Source organism: Brachyistius frenatus, unplaced genomic scaffold, assembly GCF_029030835.1.
Source record: "Brachyistius frenatus isolate BFR_SWC_R1_liver_20210118 unplaced genomic scaffold, ASM2903083v1 Contig_93, whole genome shotgun sequence".
Taxonomy (NCBI): Eukaryota; Metazoa; Chordata; class Actinopteri; family Embiotocidae; genus Brachyistius; species Brachyistius frenatus.
The window spans coordinates 1,152,501-1,168,783 of NW_027210692.1; the positions used below are offsets into that span (position 1 = coordinate 1,152,501).

A 16,283-nucleotide genomic window follows, 5' to 3' on the forward strand; every position below is an offset into this window, starting at 1 on the left:
GAAACAGAATCCTCAGGCCGTCCTCGACATTCTCAAGTTCTACGACTCCACCAGTGGAAAACAGAAATACCTCAGTTTTTCTGCCTCGGGTCAGTTTTCTTTTTCTCTGTAGATAAATTAAGTCTCAATTTTTTGTAACCGTGAATAGTCTTTTTTTTTTTTTTTTTTTTTACTTACACATTGTATTGTTTTATTTTGTCTCTTTCAGATAAAGACTCACAATCGGTGAGTTGATCCATTCCTCATTCATGATATTACTTTTATTATAAATCAGCTATCTCTGTCTATCATTTAGTTTTGTCTATGTTCACTGATGCAGACAGGCAAGCAGGGTACTGCAACCTCTCCATCAGGCAAGGATGGCGACGACGACGACGATGATACACCACCCCCAGTTGTGGCTCCACGGCCAGAACACACAAAATCAGTGAGTCATGATGGAAAAAAAGAAAAAGAAGATTGTCAAAATTACAGGCTGCTAAAAATAAGATGAGCTATGTCAACTGTACTTCAGTATTTCTTGGACAATGTTCAGAACACATTAAAAGCAATTTTTCTTTACCGTGTTGTGTTAGGTGTACACGAAGTCAGTGATTGATCCGATCCCAGCTCCAGAGGGAGACCCTGCTTCAAAGGCCGCTGACAAACAGAAGAAGAAGGGGGGAGGCAAGATGACCGACGAGGAGATCATGGAGAAACTAAGTATATATAACACACACACACACACCAGAAATGACACATCACAGGCAGAGACACATCTGTTTTTGGCTCCTGTACCGCCCGCATAAACAACTTTTCTTTGTGATTCTTAGGAACTATTGTCAGCATCGGAGACCCGAAGAAGAAATACACTCGCTATGAAAAGATCGGTCAGGGGTGAGTCAGAATTCAGTCCAGTGTAAAAAGTGAAAATTGTCTGACATTTGAGAGGATGCGAAGCTTGTTGATAGTCCAAAATGACTAGTTATGTACAACAGTCAGAAAAAGAATAAGTAAAAGCTTTTTATTTCCCATTTTACTTGACCTCCAGGGCATCTGGCACAGTTTACACAGCCATAGATGTTGCCACAGGACAAGAGGTAAGTGGAATTCATATATCAGCGCCTCTGCCACTCCAGAAACTCATGACAGTCACCCCAATTTTGACGATAAGCTTGAGTTAAACTGTGCAAAAACATCAGTAGTAGGGTTGAAGGAAATTGAAAAGAATCAGGAAAGGAAAGGAAAGGTCCAAACTTCAGGAAGATAAATGTATTCTTAAAGGAAACAATCAAAGCAGCACTACAAATTAATTACAGTAGTTGTAATTCCTGAGATGAATTGTGTGTATCTGTAGCAGCACATTTACAGGATGTTGTGTCCTGCAGGTGGCCATAAAACAGATCAACTTGCAGAAGCAGCCAAAGAAAGAGCTCATTATCAACGAGATCCTGGTCATGAAGGAGCTGAAGAACCCCAACATTGTCAACTTTGTAGACAGGTGACGCTTAACTAACACTCACTGTACTGTACAGACAAACATACAGTACACACTTTACAGCACCAACTGTGAGTCAGCTGCTGTGTTAATGTGACTGTGCCTGTGTGCATTTTTAGCTTCCTCGTAGGAGAGGAGCTGTTTGTGGTAATGGAGTACCTGGCTGGTGGCTCACTCACTGATGTCGTGACAGAGACGTGCATGGACGAGGCACAGATCGCTGCCGTGTGCAGAGAGGTAGGATTCCTCCGAGACAACTGAGCTAAAAAAAAATCTTGTGAAAACGCATCAAAGCACTTGTGTAGCATAATTTAAGATTCCGGTATCTACCAGTAGACTCTATCGGACACATGTGATTTTATAGAACAATGTAGACACAGTTTCAGTACAATATTACCAATAAGCCAATTTACACTAAATCTTGATTTCATTATTTGGATATATAAAAAAATATAACAGTGGCAGTAACTTTTGATAGCGCTTCGATTTATTTGAATGAACTTATTACTGTAGCGGTAAAAATATAAATTGATTTTTGGTTTACTATTTTTGTATGTACTGTAAATCATGGATAACTTGGTTACAATATGATTTAACTATACACATAAAGTCTGTAAAGTGTATACAGTGCATTAACTTTTTCAGATGCTAACCTCCTCCTTCTTTGCATCCAGGTCCTTCAGGCTCTGGAGTTCCTTCATGCCAACCAGGTCATCCACAGAGACATCAAGAGTGACAACGTACTTCTGGGGATGGACGGATCAGTCAAACTTAGTGAGGAGGAGCACACACAAGCATGCACACATCCACAGATATTTGGATAAATGAATGTAATATAAATTTGAATGTGTACCTTTAATCTTTAATGTGGTAAGGACCATGAATACATTGATCTTAACATATTTTTTTCTCTCTTTGCAGCTGACTTTGGCTTCTGTGCCCAGATCACCCCTGAGCAGAGCAAACGCAGCACCATGGTGGGGACTCCATACTGGATGGCTCCAGAGGTGGTGACCAGGAAAGCCTACGGACCCAAAGTGGACATTTGGTCTCTGGGGATTATGGCCATAGAGATGGTGGAAGGAGAGCCTCCATATCTCAATGAGAACCCTCTCAGGGTGAGTGTGTGCTGGGAGGAGCAATGAGCAGGCGGTTATTTTTGCTGTTTATTCTGCACCCCTTTGATTCAGGTTGAAATAACTCAGCAACTACTGAATGCAATGCCATAAAATTAAAAAAAAAAAAAAAAAAGTATGGCGTTCAGACATTGAATCGTGATGATCTGTGATCTGTGGTTCCTTAATTTTTTTTTAATACCAGCAGGTCAGAGTTGTCACTTCTCCTAATCTGAGAAATATGACGTGTTTACAATTATTGATGCTTCCCAGATGAAGAATCACACAAACTTTTGTGATCCCTGATTTTCTCCCTAGCACCACCATGTGGTTGACATCCATTGCTCCAAGTTAAACATCTCGACCACCAGCAGGTGGATTGACATGGAATTTGGCGTAAACATCCATGTTGCCATCCAGATAAGGTGTAATCACTTTGATGATTTCTAACACCATCGTTGGGCCAAAATTTCAATTTGCACAATACTTCAGTTTATTACAAAATACCTGCAAAACTAATGACAATCCAGTCAGCCTCATCTGAAGGGAGGACGTCAAAGTGCTAACTAGCAAATCTTAGCATGCGAAGGTACTAAACTAAGATGATGAACATAGTAAACATTACTCATTCTTCGTGTGTGAGCATCATCATGTTAACATGTTGATGTCAGCATTTCGCTCAAATCCAACTGCCCAAGTAAAAAGCCACTTGTATGGCCGTAGTGGGATTTCTCTCATCACTGTTTTTGTAACGAACACGTTATGCACATTTTCTAACCATGCTATTGTTCTGTTTGTAGGCATTGTATTTAATTGCCACGAATGGGACTCCTGAGCTGCAGAGTCCAGAGAAGCTATCTCCTGTCTTCAGGTCCTTCCTGACCCGCTGTCTGGAGATGGACGTAGAAAAACGTGGCTCAGGCCGAGAACTGCTGCAGGTATAACAGATCTACAAACTCAAATATAAAAAAAACAACTACAGTGAACCCTCGCCATAACGCGGTTCACCTTTCACGGTCTCGCTGCTTCACGGATTTGCATCGTGCATTGAAATCACATTATGACTATATGTAACGTAGATATATTTAATGTCCAGTTCTATCTATTTCAATTGTAAAATAAAGGTTACTACTTCACGGATTTCGCCTATCACGGTTTCTATTTGGAACGTAACCCCCGCGAAAAACGAGGGTTCACTGTATACTATACTATACTATACTATACCATATGTTGGTATTTGGTGTGTATTTATTTGTCTGAGATTAGTTCTGAAAATCATTCTTAAGCTGATATTTCATTTGTGCACTCGTTTGTCTGTCTGTTTGTAGCATCCATTCCTGAAGCTGGCCAAGCCTCTGTCCAGCCTCACCCCGCTCATCCTGGCAGCAAAGGAGGCTATGAGGAGCAACCGCTAAATCCCAGTCTCTAAAGACTATAAGAGCGAACAACAGCCGAGCCCAGCCAGCATCTTCTCCTGGTCTACATATGATGACTATCAGCAACCTGCTAGTGTTTTTTGTTTTTCAAAAGGTTCATACAATGCTGCATCACTCTTCCCAATGTTTCTGTACTGATACTATTTATCTTACCTTTGTGCCTTGGTCCAAAGTTGCATAAAGCCTTAATGAGTGTGTATTCATGTCGACTCTGGTTACGATGCACATCAGGAATGCAATATCATTGTTATTCGAGTCACAAAGAATCGTATCTGACTACTCAGAGTTCTAGTAAAAGGCGTTTTAAAGTTCCCAGCAAGAGTTTTATCCTGGGACGTGCAGAGAGCAGCTTTTACTGAGGAAATTATACTTTTTAGTTCTCAGTTGCTCTGTAAATTACTGTTAAAATGTTTGTGGTCTTAAAGTTTGAACATACGCAGTAGGAGTTTCTCATAACTTGTCCGGTTAGGTACCACTTTTAGAATGCACACATACATTCAGACTGAGTCCAATAGGTTTGTAAGTGGCATGCAAATCTATAGTGTACTAAAACTGTGTTTAACTGTATGGCCCAGGATGGGACACTGCTGTCTTTGTGCTGTTTGAAAAGCCACATCAGTGTTCTTGTTTTATCCTGCATCTCACTGAAAGTCCAGCCATTCCAGTAAACGGTGGAATTCAGGGTTTCGTTTTTTTGTTTCTTTCTTTCAGTCTGATTTTGTTCATGGCACTTTTTATTATCTTATATTGGTAGATGAAAAATGTCCAGATTTGTATGTGTTCCAACCCCCTGGTGGCAGTTGAGGGAACCAATACACAATTATTTACCAGACTCAGACTTCAAATACAACCCGTCTTTCCAACTCTCTGTGCAGGCTCTTCCACAAGCTATGCAAACCTATTCAACACTGCATGAAAAAAAAAGAGAAGCCTTTTAGCTTACTGTGCCTTTTGTAATAAACCCTTTACTGTTGACGTGAGTGTGTGTACAACAAAAATACTGTTTGAAATTGTTTGAATGTGTTAAACTGGAGGAAGACCGCATTGTTTTAAATTTTTTTGTATATTCTGTAATGTCTTGTATTTGTAACAGCTTTAAGTGTGTATATCATTGTTGTTGTTTTTTATGTGTCACTAACACAACAGAAGACAAATTTTTTTTCTTTTTTTTCTTTTGTACAAATCCATTATTTTTTGACTCCAAACTATAATGTATCAATAAGCCTGAGACACTCGGACCAGAGTTAAGCAGTATTTGGAAATGATTGTTTGTTGTAACCTGCTTAAAGTACCAGATCAGTTTGGTTCATACCTCATTTCCCAGAACGTTTGGACAATCACTGGAAAGCATTTCAAAATGTGCCTTTGACAGTCATGTGGTAATCAACAGGTTGACACAAATTCAGAGTACACCGTGTTACACACACATTCCAGTTACATGTGTAATATGCGCGATTGAAGTGTGTGAAATGAAAGTGTTGTTTATCATGAAACCGACAACAGCTGGCATGATTACAATCCACACAGTAAATTATTATTAAAGTTGGTCCTAAATACACGCGTGTCTTAATTATCGCGACGACTGAATCGGTCTTCTGGTCACAAGGGGGTTTGTCAATGGCCTCTGTTTCAAGAAACTGCGCACGGCATCCATTAAACGCGTTTACGGTGACTTGCATGGATTGGTTTTTGAAAAACTTAACCGCGGCTCCATCGCGTTTCCGCAGCGCATGTCGGCGGTGGATGTGGACCACGCCGTCTCCCGCGGAGGCGTGCTCGGATGTGGGTGGGCGTGGCTGCCGCCGTCACGTAGCTCCTCTCTGGGTTTCTTCACTGCGTGAGAGGCCGACTTGGAGGGAAGCGAGCGTCGCCAAGACGGACGAGAACTAGGTGACAGGAGCAGAAACAGCGACTACCCTCCCCCCCAAATAAACTGGTAAGATTTAAAATACATCGGCACATTTTTTTTCCCCCCACAAAGCGTCTCCGCGGCGCGCCTCGATTCTTCGTTATTGGGCTGTTAGATGACTGCGGTGCCTCTTTCGTGGCCCGTGGAGCCGTTAGCCTCCGCGGCCCTGTTAGCAGGCCGCTGAGGTTTCGGCGCGGGGAACAGACACGGCATTGATCCGACGCTCTCCAAAATAGGGACACGGTGCTCCACGTTTAGCTATCCGGCGGGGACACCGACACGTAGTCTGTTCTCCGTACCCGGCGCGCGCGGCTGTGACCATTCGTATGCTTTAAATGTTAGATCACTAGTAGAGTATACCTTGTTTTTTTGTTTTTTTGTTTTTTTTTTGGTCGATCGGAGTTGAAGGTAAAAAAAAAAAAAAAGTGCTCTTTCTAATCAGAAGCCGCTGAGCATGCAGCTCGCTGGTTAGCCAAAGCTAATCAGGCCTCTGCACGTTTCCGAGATGGAGAGCAACTCGTCGAGTTGACGTGCTTTGTTGCCCGGTAATGAAACCAATGCTGCCTTGTTGTAAAAGCGTAAAGCACGGTTGAGCTGTCTCTTTTAATGTTAGCCATCAGAGAAAGCAGGTCAAACGGCGAGGACGCCAGCTCATCTTTCTCCTCCTCCTCCCCCCCCCCCCTCTCATACTTTGCACTTTTTTTTTTTCATTCAAACGCAGCACGTCCAAATCCGGGTCCAACCCTCCTGCTACGACAGCTCCGCTCGACTTGTCCTTATTTTTTTTTCTTTTCTACTGGACAGCACAACAACAATTACCAGGACAATAGACCAGTTTCCCTCCACAAGTACAGGTGTTGAATACTTAATAAATATGGAAGCGCCCCTAATTTGAAACGCCACAACGTGCTTTCTCAATGTTTGTTACTTATCGGTTGCTTTCGTTAATGATTGGTTTTCCGTATTGTTGTGGTCTGAAATCATTGATGCTTCATGGTAATTTAAAGCATTTTTGTTCCTCCTCACGGTCAGCGTGTTGCTTCATCGGGAGGTTCCTTTCCTCGCTGGTCACCTTGATCTCACTGGTCCAGCAACATTTTTCATATGACTGTAAAATTGTGCATCTGTACCCTGTAAAAAAAAATAATAATAATAATAATAATAATAATTAAAAAAAAGATGGATACACCCCTGAATGTGTGAGAGGGTTTGGCGGGGTCACCTCTTATCGTGTGAGACTAACCACCATGTTCAGCTGTGCTGGCTAAAGGCACCATCCAGAAAAGTCGATTCATTATACAAGGTAGCTTTGGCTGCCAGGACACATGCGGAGTAATTGAATGAAATACAGTTATTTCATAACAGAAATGCCGCACGAGTTGCAACATGCAGGGGATAATGTCAGCACTCAATGCTGCACCAAACGATACTAATTGATTACCAAACAAGGGCAATAGTAGTAATTAAAAACAGGCTCTTTGTTGTAGTTCATGCAGGCTCCACAATGTGTGCACCACTTTGTAACATCGCGCGTCTGATGTGGCCAAAGTTGTAACGGACACGAAAGGCACAATTCAAACAGAAGCACCCTTTTTTTTTAAGGTGGAAAATATGATGTCCACTTCAAACCATTTTTGCTTCCCTTTTCCACATGAACCACGGAAAACTTTCGAACCATCTAGACATTCGTTTAAGAATTTTCTCGTTTACGTTTTGGGGATTTAAAGAAAGAGAACAGGTTTTTTTTTTTTTGTAATGGTGTGATCTTTAGACATCGAGGTTGTTTGTCTGGTCACTGTCACGTTGTTTGATTTATTTTTTATTTTTTTGGTCTTCTCTCCACCCAGCCTCAGGAGCAGTGAAGTGTCTTCATGGCAGTTCGTCGAGGACACATTAAGTACTTGAAAGTGAGTATTAAAATCCCAGCTCTTGTTTCAAGCACTACTGCAGTGTGTGACCGTGTCTGTTAGCAGTATGACCAGATCGTTTGGTGCTGGTATGCTTGACAAAAACAGTAACGCTTAATTCCTGTTGTACATCAGCAAATCACAATATGCAGAGATATTTGACAGCAGGAAATGTACATGTGTCATACTTAAAATTAGACAAAGCTGTGCTATAACTCTCTGGAACTACTGATTTAATATTCTTTATTGGCATTAAGAGAATTTAGAAATATACATGCAGTGCAGCTCCCACTATCTGTGCACATGTTTACTAGTTTAACACAGGACTCTCATTCATCTGCGCAGACGGTGCATCTTACCCACCAGAATACACAATCACAATCCTTCTCTGGCATGAATGGTCCTCTTGTCAGGTTGACTGCTGGACTGGTTCCCATTTCAGGCCTGGTCTCATTTCAGCTGCCAGCAAATGTGTCCTGCTGAACAGACACTGGAAGCAGCTATTTAAAAAAAAAAAAAAAAAACTGTTTTCATGTCAGCCGCCATTCTTGTCGTGGCCACTTTCCTTTAATCTCAGACTTGCTATCGGACTACACTGCAGAGTGACATGTGACAGAGATAATCGAGGGGATGAAAGCGTTACTTTAATTTTTATTTCATGTTGGCTTAGTGTAGCTCTCAGACACCAGTTTAAATCCAGTCACATGCTTGTGTAGCGTAATTAGTGAACCGTTATGCTGTCTTAAAACTTCTGCCTGTGGTTTTCTGTTGCATGTAAAACTGTAATTGCGCTGAATTGACTCTCTCGGCCTTTTGTAACCCCCAAAAAATGCATGAAACCAGAAGAACGAAACTAGCAAATAATAGTCCGTTTTGCACGCTTCTTTTTGCCTTTCCACTACATTTTAAGGGCTGTAAAGATTATGCAAATGAAGCAAAAAAAAGGGGGCGGTGTCATTGTTAAACATGAGCAAACAATAAGACATAGTATGTTGTTTTTTGTGTTAATCCTTGTCAGCTGATGTTTGTGTTGAGTTAATGGTAAAATAGACATGCTGGGAAGGGAGTCTGAGAACTATTGCTTTCTTTCTCTCATCGCAGCTCCTCCTTTCTGGTTTTATTCACGCACATTCCCTCTTGCTGTGTCTGGCACTTTTTTGAAGAATTTGCAAGCAGATATCAAAACACGACTTTGTTGTTTTGTTTTTTGATGAATTTCACTTAATGCCAATACTCAAAGACTTATTCTTTTCTGAATTAAATGGGGCGCAAGTTGAAGCAGCTGCCATGTCTGCGTTTCACTAGTCAGCCCTGCAAAGTCCACCTTATTGTCACCAAATGTATTTCCTCGTTCCGTTGGTCGACTCAGTGTTGCTTTTCATATATATTAAGCTTTTAACAGCACTAGAGGTGGAAAAATGTATTAATGGATTTTATACTGTATGCTCCAGTTTCTGTGTCACTGGTCCCCTGTTGGTGATGTAATGAGGTTGTTTGAGGTTGCAGGGCAGAGGCGGGGTCAGTGGGAGCCCGTACAGTATAAATTATAAGAAGTTTACAGGGCACTGATGGTTCCTAAATTTAACGTTAGCTGGCACCAATTTAACATGAAAATGTGTTTGAATTTAGCATTTGTTATTTTTTTTTTTTAGGTGAGCCAGCCTTTTAGGATCTTGTTTAGAAAAGCTTGTCAAAAATGGTGAAATGTGCCCATAAGTTATTTCCTAGAGTCCAAAATCAAAAGTTATATTGAATTTTTGGTTTTGCGAAAAAGAAAACGACAGACTGTCACAACTGACACGCTGCAGCAAGCGATCCAGATAGTTGGCCATCTGTTTTGTGTCAGTTGTAATCGATTGATCGAGTCTCGGTTTCAGCTGCCGCTCTGTGTATCCTGCGTGCTTACCTTGCTGTGTGTGTTTTTTTTTCGGTCCACCTGGCCGACCTGCAGGAGGTGTATGACATGTCGAACGGTTATGAAGACCACATGGGAGTGGACGATGGGAAGGACGCCAAGACCAACCTGATAGTGAACTACCTGCCTCAGAGCATGACGCAGGACGAGCTGCGGAGCCTCTTCAGCAGCATCGGAGAGGTGGAGTCCGCCAAGCTCATACGAGACAAAGTCGCAGGTATGCTCAACGGTGAAGCAGTAAGACATGTGACAGACAAGATGGATGCTTAAACACAAGATTGTGGTTTAAATGGAAAGTGATTCCTGTTACAGACGTAGCAAAAAAAAAAAAAATCAAAAAAAATACATGGTGTGGCAGCAACGTCTGAATATGTTAGTGGTGGTTCAGCTTCTTGACTTAGAGAATTGCTTGGCCTTTCACTCAGTTTCTAAAGAATAAAGGCCTGTTTTCTGCTTCGTCAGTGATTCTATCCTGTAATTTTTCATTTTAAACAGTCGAGTCGTTGTTTTTTCAAAGTTTTTGACCACCACAGTCTTGTTTTGTTCATTTGGTACCAAGTCCAATCCTGTTTAACTGTAGACAGTTTCTTTGTTTTATTGTTTAGCCTAGCATGCAATGTTAAAATTTGGTTTTGTTTTTTAATATTTATTTGTTTGCAGATTTTTTTGAACTATACAACGTTTTTTTTTGTTTTATTTTATTGTTTTCCTTTTTTTTTCTCTAGGCCACAGTTTAGGGTACGGATTTGTTAACTATCTTAACCCTAGTGATGCAGACAGAGCTATCAGTACACTGAATGGACTAAGGCTACAGTCCAAAACTATCAAGGTAACGTGCAACAAGGTGTTCTACAATTCTCAAAGCAAAAGATGTCATGTCATATAACTCTCCTGTGGCTCCTGTGCTGTGCGCTAACTAGCTAGTACATGTCAGCCCGAGGAAGTGATACTGCTTTTCCAGCTCACTTACTGCCCTATTTGACATGTCTGTTGAGTTTCATTTTAAGTTCACTTATTTTATTTGACACATTCTGTCAGATTCAGTGTATTTCATGTATCTACCCTCCCTCCCCCCTCCCTCCCAAAAGTACTTTTTTTTAATTTTTTTATCAGTTTGATATTTATTTATTTTTTTCTGTTGTTGTTGCTGTAATGTTCTTTTGTGCTTATGACTCCACTCATTTTTGCTCAGACCAAAGACTTAAATGTGTAAAACCACTTAGAAAACAGTTGTTTTACCAGATTATTTGACGTAGCTTTATTCTATAGTCCAAAATGTTTTTTTTTTTAATACATAGACAAAAACCTTTAATATGAATGAATTGATTGTAATTTACAAAGCCCCGGATATAGCTACCCCTGTAAATCCCAATACTTGTTTAGATGTTGTTGTTCTACTTAAATTTGTTGTTTTGTTTACATTCATCAGAAGAGTTTTAATCAGATGATTTTTGCTTCCTGTTGCTAGGTTTCGTTTGCACGGCCCAGCTCGGATACAATAAAGGATGCCAACCTGTACATCAGCGGCCTGCCTAAGTCCATGACTCAGAAGGATGTAGAAGACATGTTTTCATGTTTTGGACGCATCATTAATTCTCGGGTACTTGTTGATCAGGGTACAGGTACAACAGGTGAATGACTTCCTTGTTTTTCAAAAATGTTCTTCAGATAGCATCTTATTAAATTATATATTAAAAAAAAAAAAAAAAAAACACAACAGCTACCAGTGCGTAGCTGTAGTCACGCTGCTTGTATCAGAACAGGCAATCACCCGCTGCTCTCTCGTACCCAGGTGTGTCCCGCGGGGTGGCTTTCATCCGGTTTGACAAGCGAGCCGAGGCAGAGGACGCCGTCAAAAGTCTGAATGGCCAAAAGCCACCGGGAATCTCTGAGCCAATCACAGTGAAATTTGCTGCCAACCCGAACCAGGCGAAGAACACGCAGCTCATCTCTCAGCTCTACCACAACCAGTCCCGACGCTTCGGAGGGCCCCTCCACCACCAGGCCCAGCGCTTCAGGTGAGAGGAGTTGTTGATGCTTTTAAAACGTGTAGAAGCTGAAGGTTTTCTTTGGTTTTCCATGCTACTCAATGGTATATCTTGTGTTTTGGACCGTTGGTCAGACAAAACAATATATTTGAATGTCTGTCACTGGCCGAGTGACCCAGTTAAACAATTGGTCAGCCGAATGCGGTGACTTCCTGTACCCCGTTTCAGATTAAAAGTCCTTGTTTCAAATTTAAAGCCCTAGGTTTTGATTTGCTTGGTTGCACGTTTATCTTTATACTATTATCTGACATTTAATAAATGGAAAAAAACCCCAATCAAAGTATTAATTAGTAATGAAAAAATATTTGTTAGTTGCAAGCAAGTACACTAAAGCATCGTCACTTTCAGGTTTTCCCCCATGAGTGTGGATCACATGAGCAGCATGGGAGGCGTTAGTGTCCCCGGAAACTCCACCTCCGGGTGGTGCATCTTCATCTACAACCTGGGCCAGGACGCCGATGAGAGCATCCTGTGGCAGATGTTCGGCCCCTTTGGCGCCGTCACCAACGTCAAGGTGATCCGCGACTTCAACACCAACAAGTGCAAGGGCTTCGGCTTCGTCACCATGACAAACTACGAGGAGGCGGCCATGGCCATCGCCAGCCTGAACGGCTACCGGCTCGGAGACAAGATACTGCAAGTGTCCTTTAAGACCAGCAAGGGCCACAAGTAGATTGAGCTGGACAATCGGGTGTAGAGGAGGGCAGGAAATAACCTGTGCTAGGCTGATGTTGTAGAAAGCTGAAGTATACGTTTTCAAAGTCTGGCACACAATTCGGGTTTTAGCGTATTCAGAGTTAAATGAGAAGTTCACTCTTCTGCACCTTTGTACTTGTCTAAAAGAGTGTTGAGGTTTTTTTTTTTGTTGTTGTTGTTTTTTTCATCATTATATACTTACTTGGGGCTTAAAGACACTCAGTTTTAATTTTATGGAGTGGACTAAGAGGGCAAATTTACCCCCAAAGTAACTATTGTGAAAATGATCTCAAAAGCTAAAATACTGTCCATATGTGTTGCATGTATAACTGTGGAGACTAGTTAGAGGATGTAAGCAAATGGTTCTTAGAAGTGCACTGAAAAATCCAAAATGTAAGAGAAGCTCTACAAAGTGTTCTCCAGATGTTGACATTTTAGTGGATCGTTTATAGTGCAAAGATGGGGGAAGAACAATGTTTTGTTTTTTTCTGGAGCCCGTGTTTGTGTCATTCTGGAAAAGCAATGCTCTGTCCTGGATCCTCATCATTAGTAGAACTAGATGCCTTAAATTATCATCCAGTGGACGCAGACCTTTCAATACCACTCACTGTTTCAAGTCAATCTAAGAGCAAAGCACTTTTAACCAATCTGTTTTAGGTTGCTATAAATATCGGTCTTTTTGATGTTGATCTATGACTTTTGCTCGCCCTCCGACCAGGTTTGATAGTTTTAAACATGAAGAGCTCTGGAGGGAAATGTTTTAGTTTTGTTATCCCTTATGTAAAGTGTCTTTTTTTTTTTCTTCTTCTTCTTCTTCTTCTTCTTCTTCTTCTTCTTATAAATTGTATTTCAGGTGAGTCCTGTTGAAAATAATCCCAATTCAATAAGAAAGGAATTAAGATGGACCAAAGGCAGGGAGAGATTTCATCCTTAGAAGCCTGAAGAGTTTTCCTGAGCAGATTTACACAATGTAAATTGATACCTTTTAGGACTTTTCTTCTCTTTTTTTCCCCCCTTCTTCTTCTTTTTTTTTTAAAGCGGTACTATGACATTATATCTGATGCTAACAGAGAGCAACATCACTGGCTGTTTGCCAATCTGTTTGATTTTTTTTCTTTCCTTTTTAATTCTTTTTTTGTTTGATTTTTTTTTTCTTTCTAGAGGCATAAGTTTTTATTTGTTACAGTACAAGTTACAAACTTGTTTTAACGAGTGCTTATCTCAAGTTTGGAGAGGAAATTAATGGCCTTTGTTCTTGATTTCAGTTTAGTTTTGCTTTATTTTCTTCCTTTCTTTTGTTTTGTTTGTTTCACTTTGAACATAAACCATTAAATTTTATTTCTTTTCGCTGAAAGTTTTGTTTGGTTTGTTTCTTTTTTTACTTAATAATTTTTGTTTTGTTTTAGATTTGGTTTGGACTTTTGTTCTGTTATTTTTCTAAATAGCAAATCTGCAGTGCTGATAAAAACATCTCTGGTCAACTACAAGCAGGCAAGTGTCTCCATTACAAGCTTTTAAACTCCAGAGACAAGTTTAAAGGTTAACAGCAAATGGACCAATGGAGATTGAAATAAGAGCTGAATAAAACTATACACAGACTCTTGGAGGAAAGTTCAAGTACAGCAACATTTTTTAGATGGACGAATACATTTTAACCACTAAAGTGCAAAAAAATAAGCAAACTGAAGCTGTGGTACATGAGGTGAATTTCAGGATTTTAATTAATTCTGGTTTAGTAAATCTCTTAATAGCTGGCTGACAGCTCTTCAGTGTAAGTATATTAAGATTTATTGTGTATCAGCAGTGTATGATGTTTTTACATGACAATACACGGTTCACTTTGGGGTTTTGGGTTTAAACCCACTGCTCTGATCCATGATGAGGACTTTGATTTGTTAACCTGATCGTCCATTTTGAAAAGATCATTGGCATATCACAGCTCATCCTCTTATTGAGACGAATTTGATATATTGCCTTGTTGTGTAAGGTGGTTGAAAGTTGGAGCACTGGCTTTGGTACTGTACTTGTCCTGATTTAAGCTCTGCAGAAATTCAACGGAGCTCCCAGTAGCAAAGGATTCTTGGAAACAGAACCTGCTCACACATTTAAAGATTCACTTTTAAAGCTTTTTTTTTTTTTTTTTTCCAGCAATAATTCAGCTGGCACTTCATTAAATGCCTGTTTAAGCTCGTCTTAGAGGAGTGCTCCCATTACAAGCGACAGATTTTGCTCTTAAAAGTGCATTTTGATTTAGTATTTGTTATTTTTCTGTCACAATCCTTAACTGTGCAATATTGCGTGACTTGCTCGGAGCAGGTAATATAAATTTGTTATAGTCTTGAACTGTCATCCTTTTTTTATAATTTCTTTTTTCTACTTACATGTTACTGCTTAGTTTTCTCAGCAGTCTTGTTGGAATTGCAGAGATGCAAGCGAGTTTGTTTTAGGGGGCAGTCAGAATAAACTGCATTCCGCCTTAATTTATAAGTGGAAACTTTACATGACGTATTTTGCATCGGAGGAGGAGGCACGACTATTTATTTGACAGTGTATGCGGTCATACTTGATACTTATTGGAGTGTTTATGATGGATTATTGATTTGTTTTCTTGGTTTTGAACACTAAGTTAAAGTCCATTAAATGTCTTCTAACATTGGATCATTTCAATAAAAACATGGTGGCTTTTCAGAATTGAAAAAAATATAAAATGTCTTTGGAAGCTTATTGTGGATTTTTTAAAGTGATATTTGTGACAAAAGCTAAATAAGTGGATGTGCTTGCACTTTTATATACATATTTTGCATGTTATGATGTTGGTATGCTACCAACAAGCAGATGTCATGCAGTGTCAGCATTTTTGTCATGGTTATGGAAGATGGATGGTTCATCATGGTGGTACCATCTGCGACCAGGTGGGGGAGACATTTCATCTTTTCTCCTGCAACAATGTTTACAGTAATTGAAACCACATCCAGCTATCGGTTTGAACTACTCCCACGTGTATGGTTATTTGCCTCCTAAAATCAAACATGATGTGTACAGTAAATATTATAAATGAGTCCTAATTCCTTGCAAATTAGTAGAGCTACTCCAGCAGAGGAGAACAGGCTCCAATGAAGTGCTAGAAATGTTTTACGGAATTGGTTGTAAGAATAAAATCACACACTCCGAGAACGAGTGAAGCAGGTTTTTATTTTTTTTAAAAAACACCAAAAAAAACACAAAAGCGTAGGTATAAAAACAGAAATGATCATCTTCATGTGATTTCTGTGCGCTGTGATTATGTCAGTGCTTTTGTTGCCTCTATTCCTAAATATCTTGTTTAACAGATAACAGATTTGCTCCTCGTTTACTTTTAAGTTCTCAGCCTTCTTGTCAAAACTGAGGTCATGTTAAGGCAATTTAAGACCTTGACAGAAGTCAAACCTGCAATCAAACCTAATCAGAATAGGCCTACTGTAGAAGTCACCACGGGCTGAAAAGCACTAATCTGTATCTAATGCACGTTATCATGTCTGCAGTGCAGTTCAAACTGAATGGAAACGTACAGTTTAGTAGTTACATCAAGTAAAGAAGATTTCTATTTCAGGCATGGCACAAGCAAAATACACGTAATCCGCTGAACCCTTACACCACAACGAACTTGATCTTCGGTCTCATTAAGGCCAGAAAACCAACCGTGATTTTTTTAACTGGACTTTTAGAGCCTCATGTTGTGCCCTTGGAGGTGAATCTCTGTGCTGTAGAAGGCATTACCCCATTGCTGTCCACTCTGTAAAA

The 16,283-nt window shown here is 40.2% G+C and overlaps 2 protein-coding genes across 6 annotated transcripts in view; both read left to right on the plus strand.

Annotated features, from left to right (window-relative positions):
- Positions 1-5,700, plus strand: part of LOC138627983 (serine/threonine-protein kinase PAK 2-like) — an 11,952-nt gene extending 6,252 nt beyond the window's left edge. For all 4 annotated transcript variants that reach the window (XM_069710683.1, XM_069710681.1, XM_069710684.1 and 1 more), the window contains exons 4-15: positions 1-89; positions 209-225; positions 320-427; positions 576-702; positions 813-876; positions 1,031-1,079; positions 1,368-1,480; positions 1,597-1,714; positions 2,152-2,251; positions 2,399-2,595; positions 3,393-3,530; positions 3,921-5,700. The exon at positions 1-89 is cut by the window's left edge and continues 59 nt beyond it. In XM_069710683.1, the coding sequence (XP_069566784.1) occupies positions 1-89; positions 209-225; positions 320-427; positions 576-702; positions 813-876; positions 1,031-1,079; positions 1,368-1,480; positions 1,597-1,714; positions 2,152-2,251; positions 2,399-2,595; positions 3,393-3,530; positions 3,921-4,007 (1,207 nt within the window). In that variant the 3' untranslated portion in view covers positions 4,008-5,700. The remainder of the gene's footprint in view (positions 90-208; positions 226-319; positions 428-575; positions 703-812; positions 877-1,030; positions 1,080-1,367; positions 1,481-1,596; positions 1,715-2,151; positions 2,252-2,398; positions 2,596-3,392; positions 3,531-3,920) is intronic.
- A 138-nt stretch (positions 5,701-5,838) lies between these two features.
- elavl1a (ELAV like RNA binding protein 1a) lies at positions 5,839-15,211 on the plus strand. Of its 2 annotated transcripts, XM_069710559.1 has the most exons (7): positions 5,839-5,964; positions 7,785-7,844; positions 9,784-9,976; positions 10,485-10,588; positions 11,228-11,390; positions 11,552-11,777; positions 12,156-15,211. In XM_069710559.1, exons 2-7 carry the CDS (start codon positions 7,809-7,811, stop codon positions 12,478-12,480), a joined length of 1,047 nt encoding a protein of 348 aa, XP_069566660.1. In that variant the 5' UTR covers positions 5,839-5,964; positions 7,785-7,808; the 3' UTR covers positions 12,481-15,211. The 2 variants fall into 2 exon arrangements, with proteins under 2 accessions (XP_069566660.1, XP_069566661.1); XM_069710560.1 differs by lacking the exons at positions 5,839-5,964; positions 7,785-7,844; positions 10,485-10,588 and having other exon boundaries at positions 9,887-9,976.
- Positions 15,212-16,283: the final 1,072 nt, after the last annotated feature.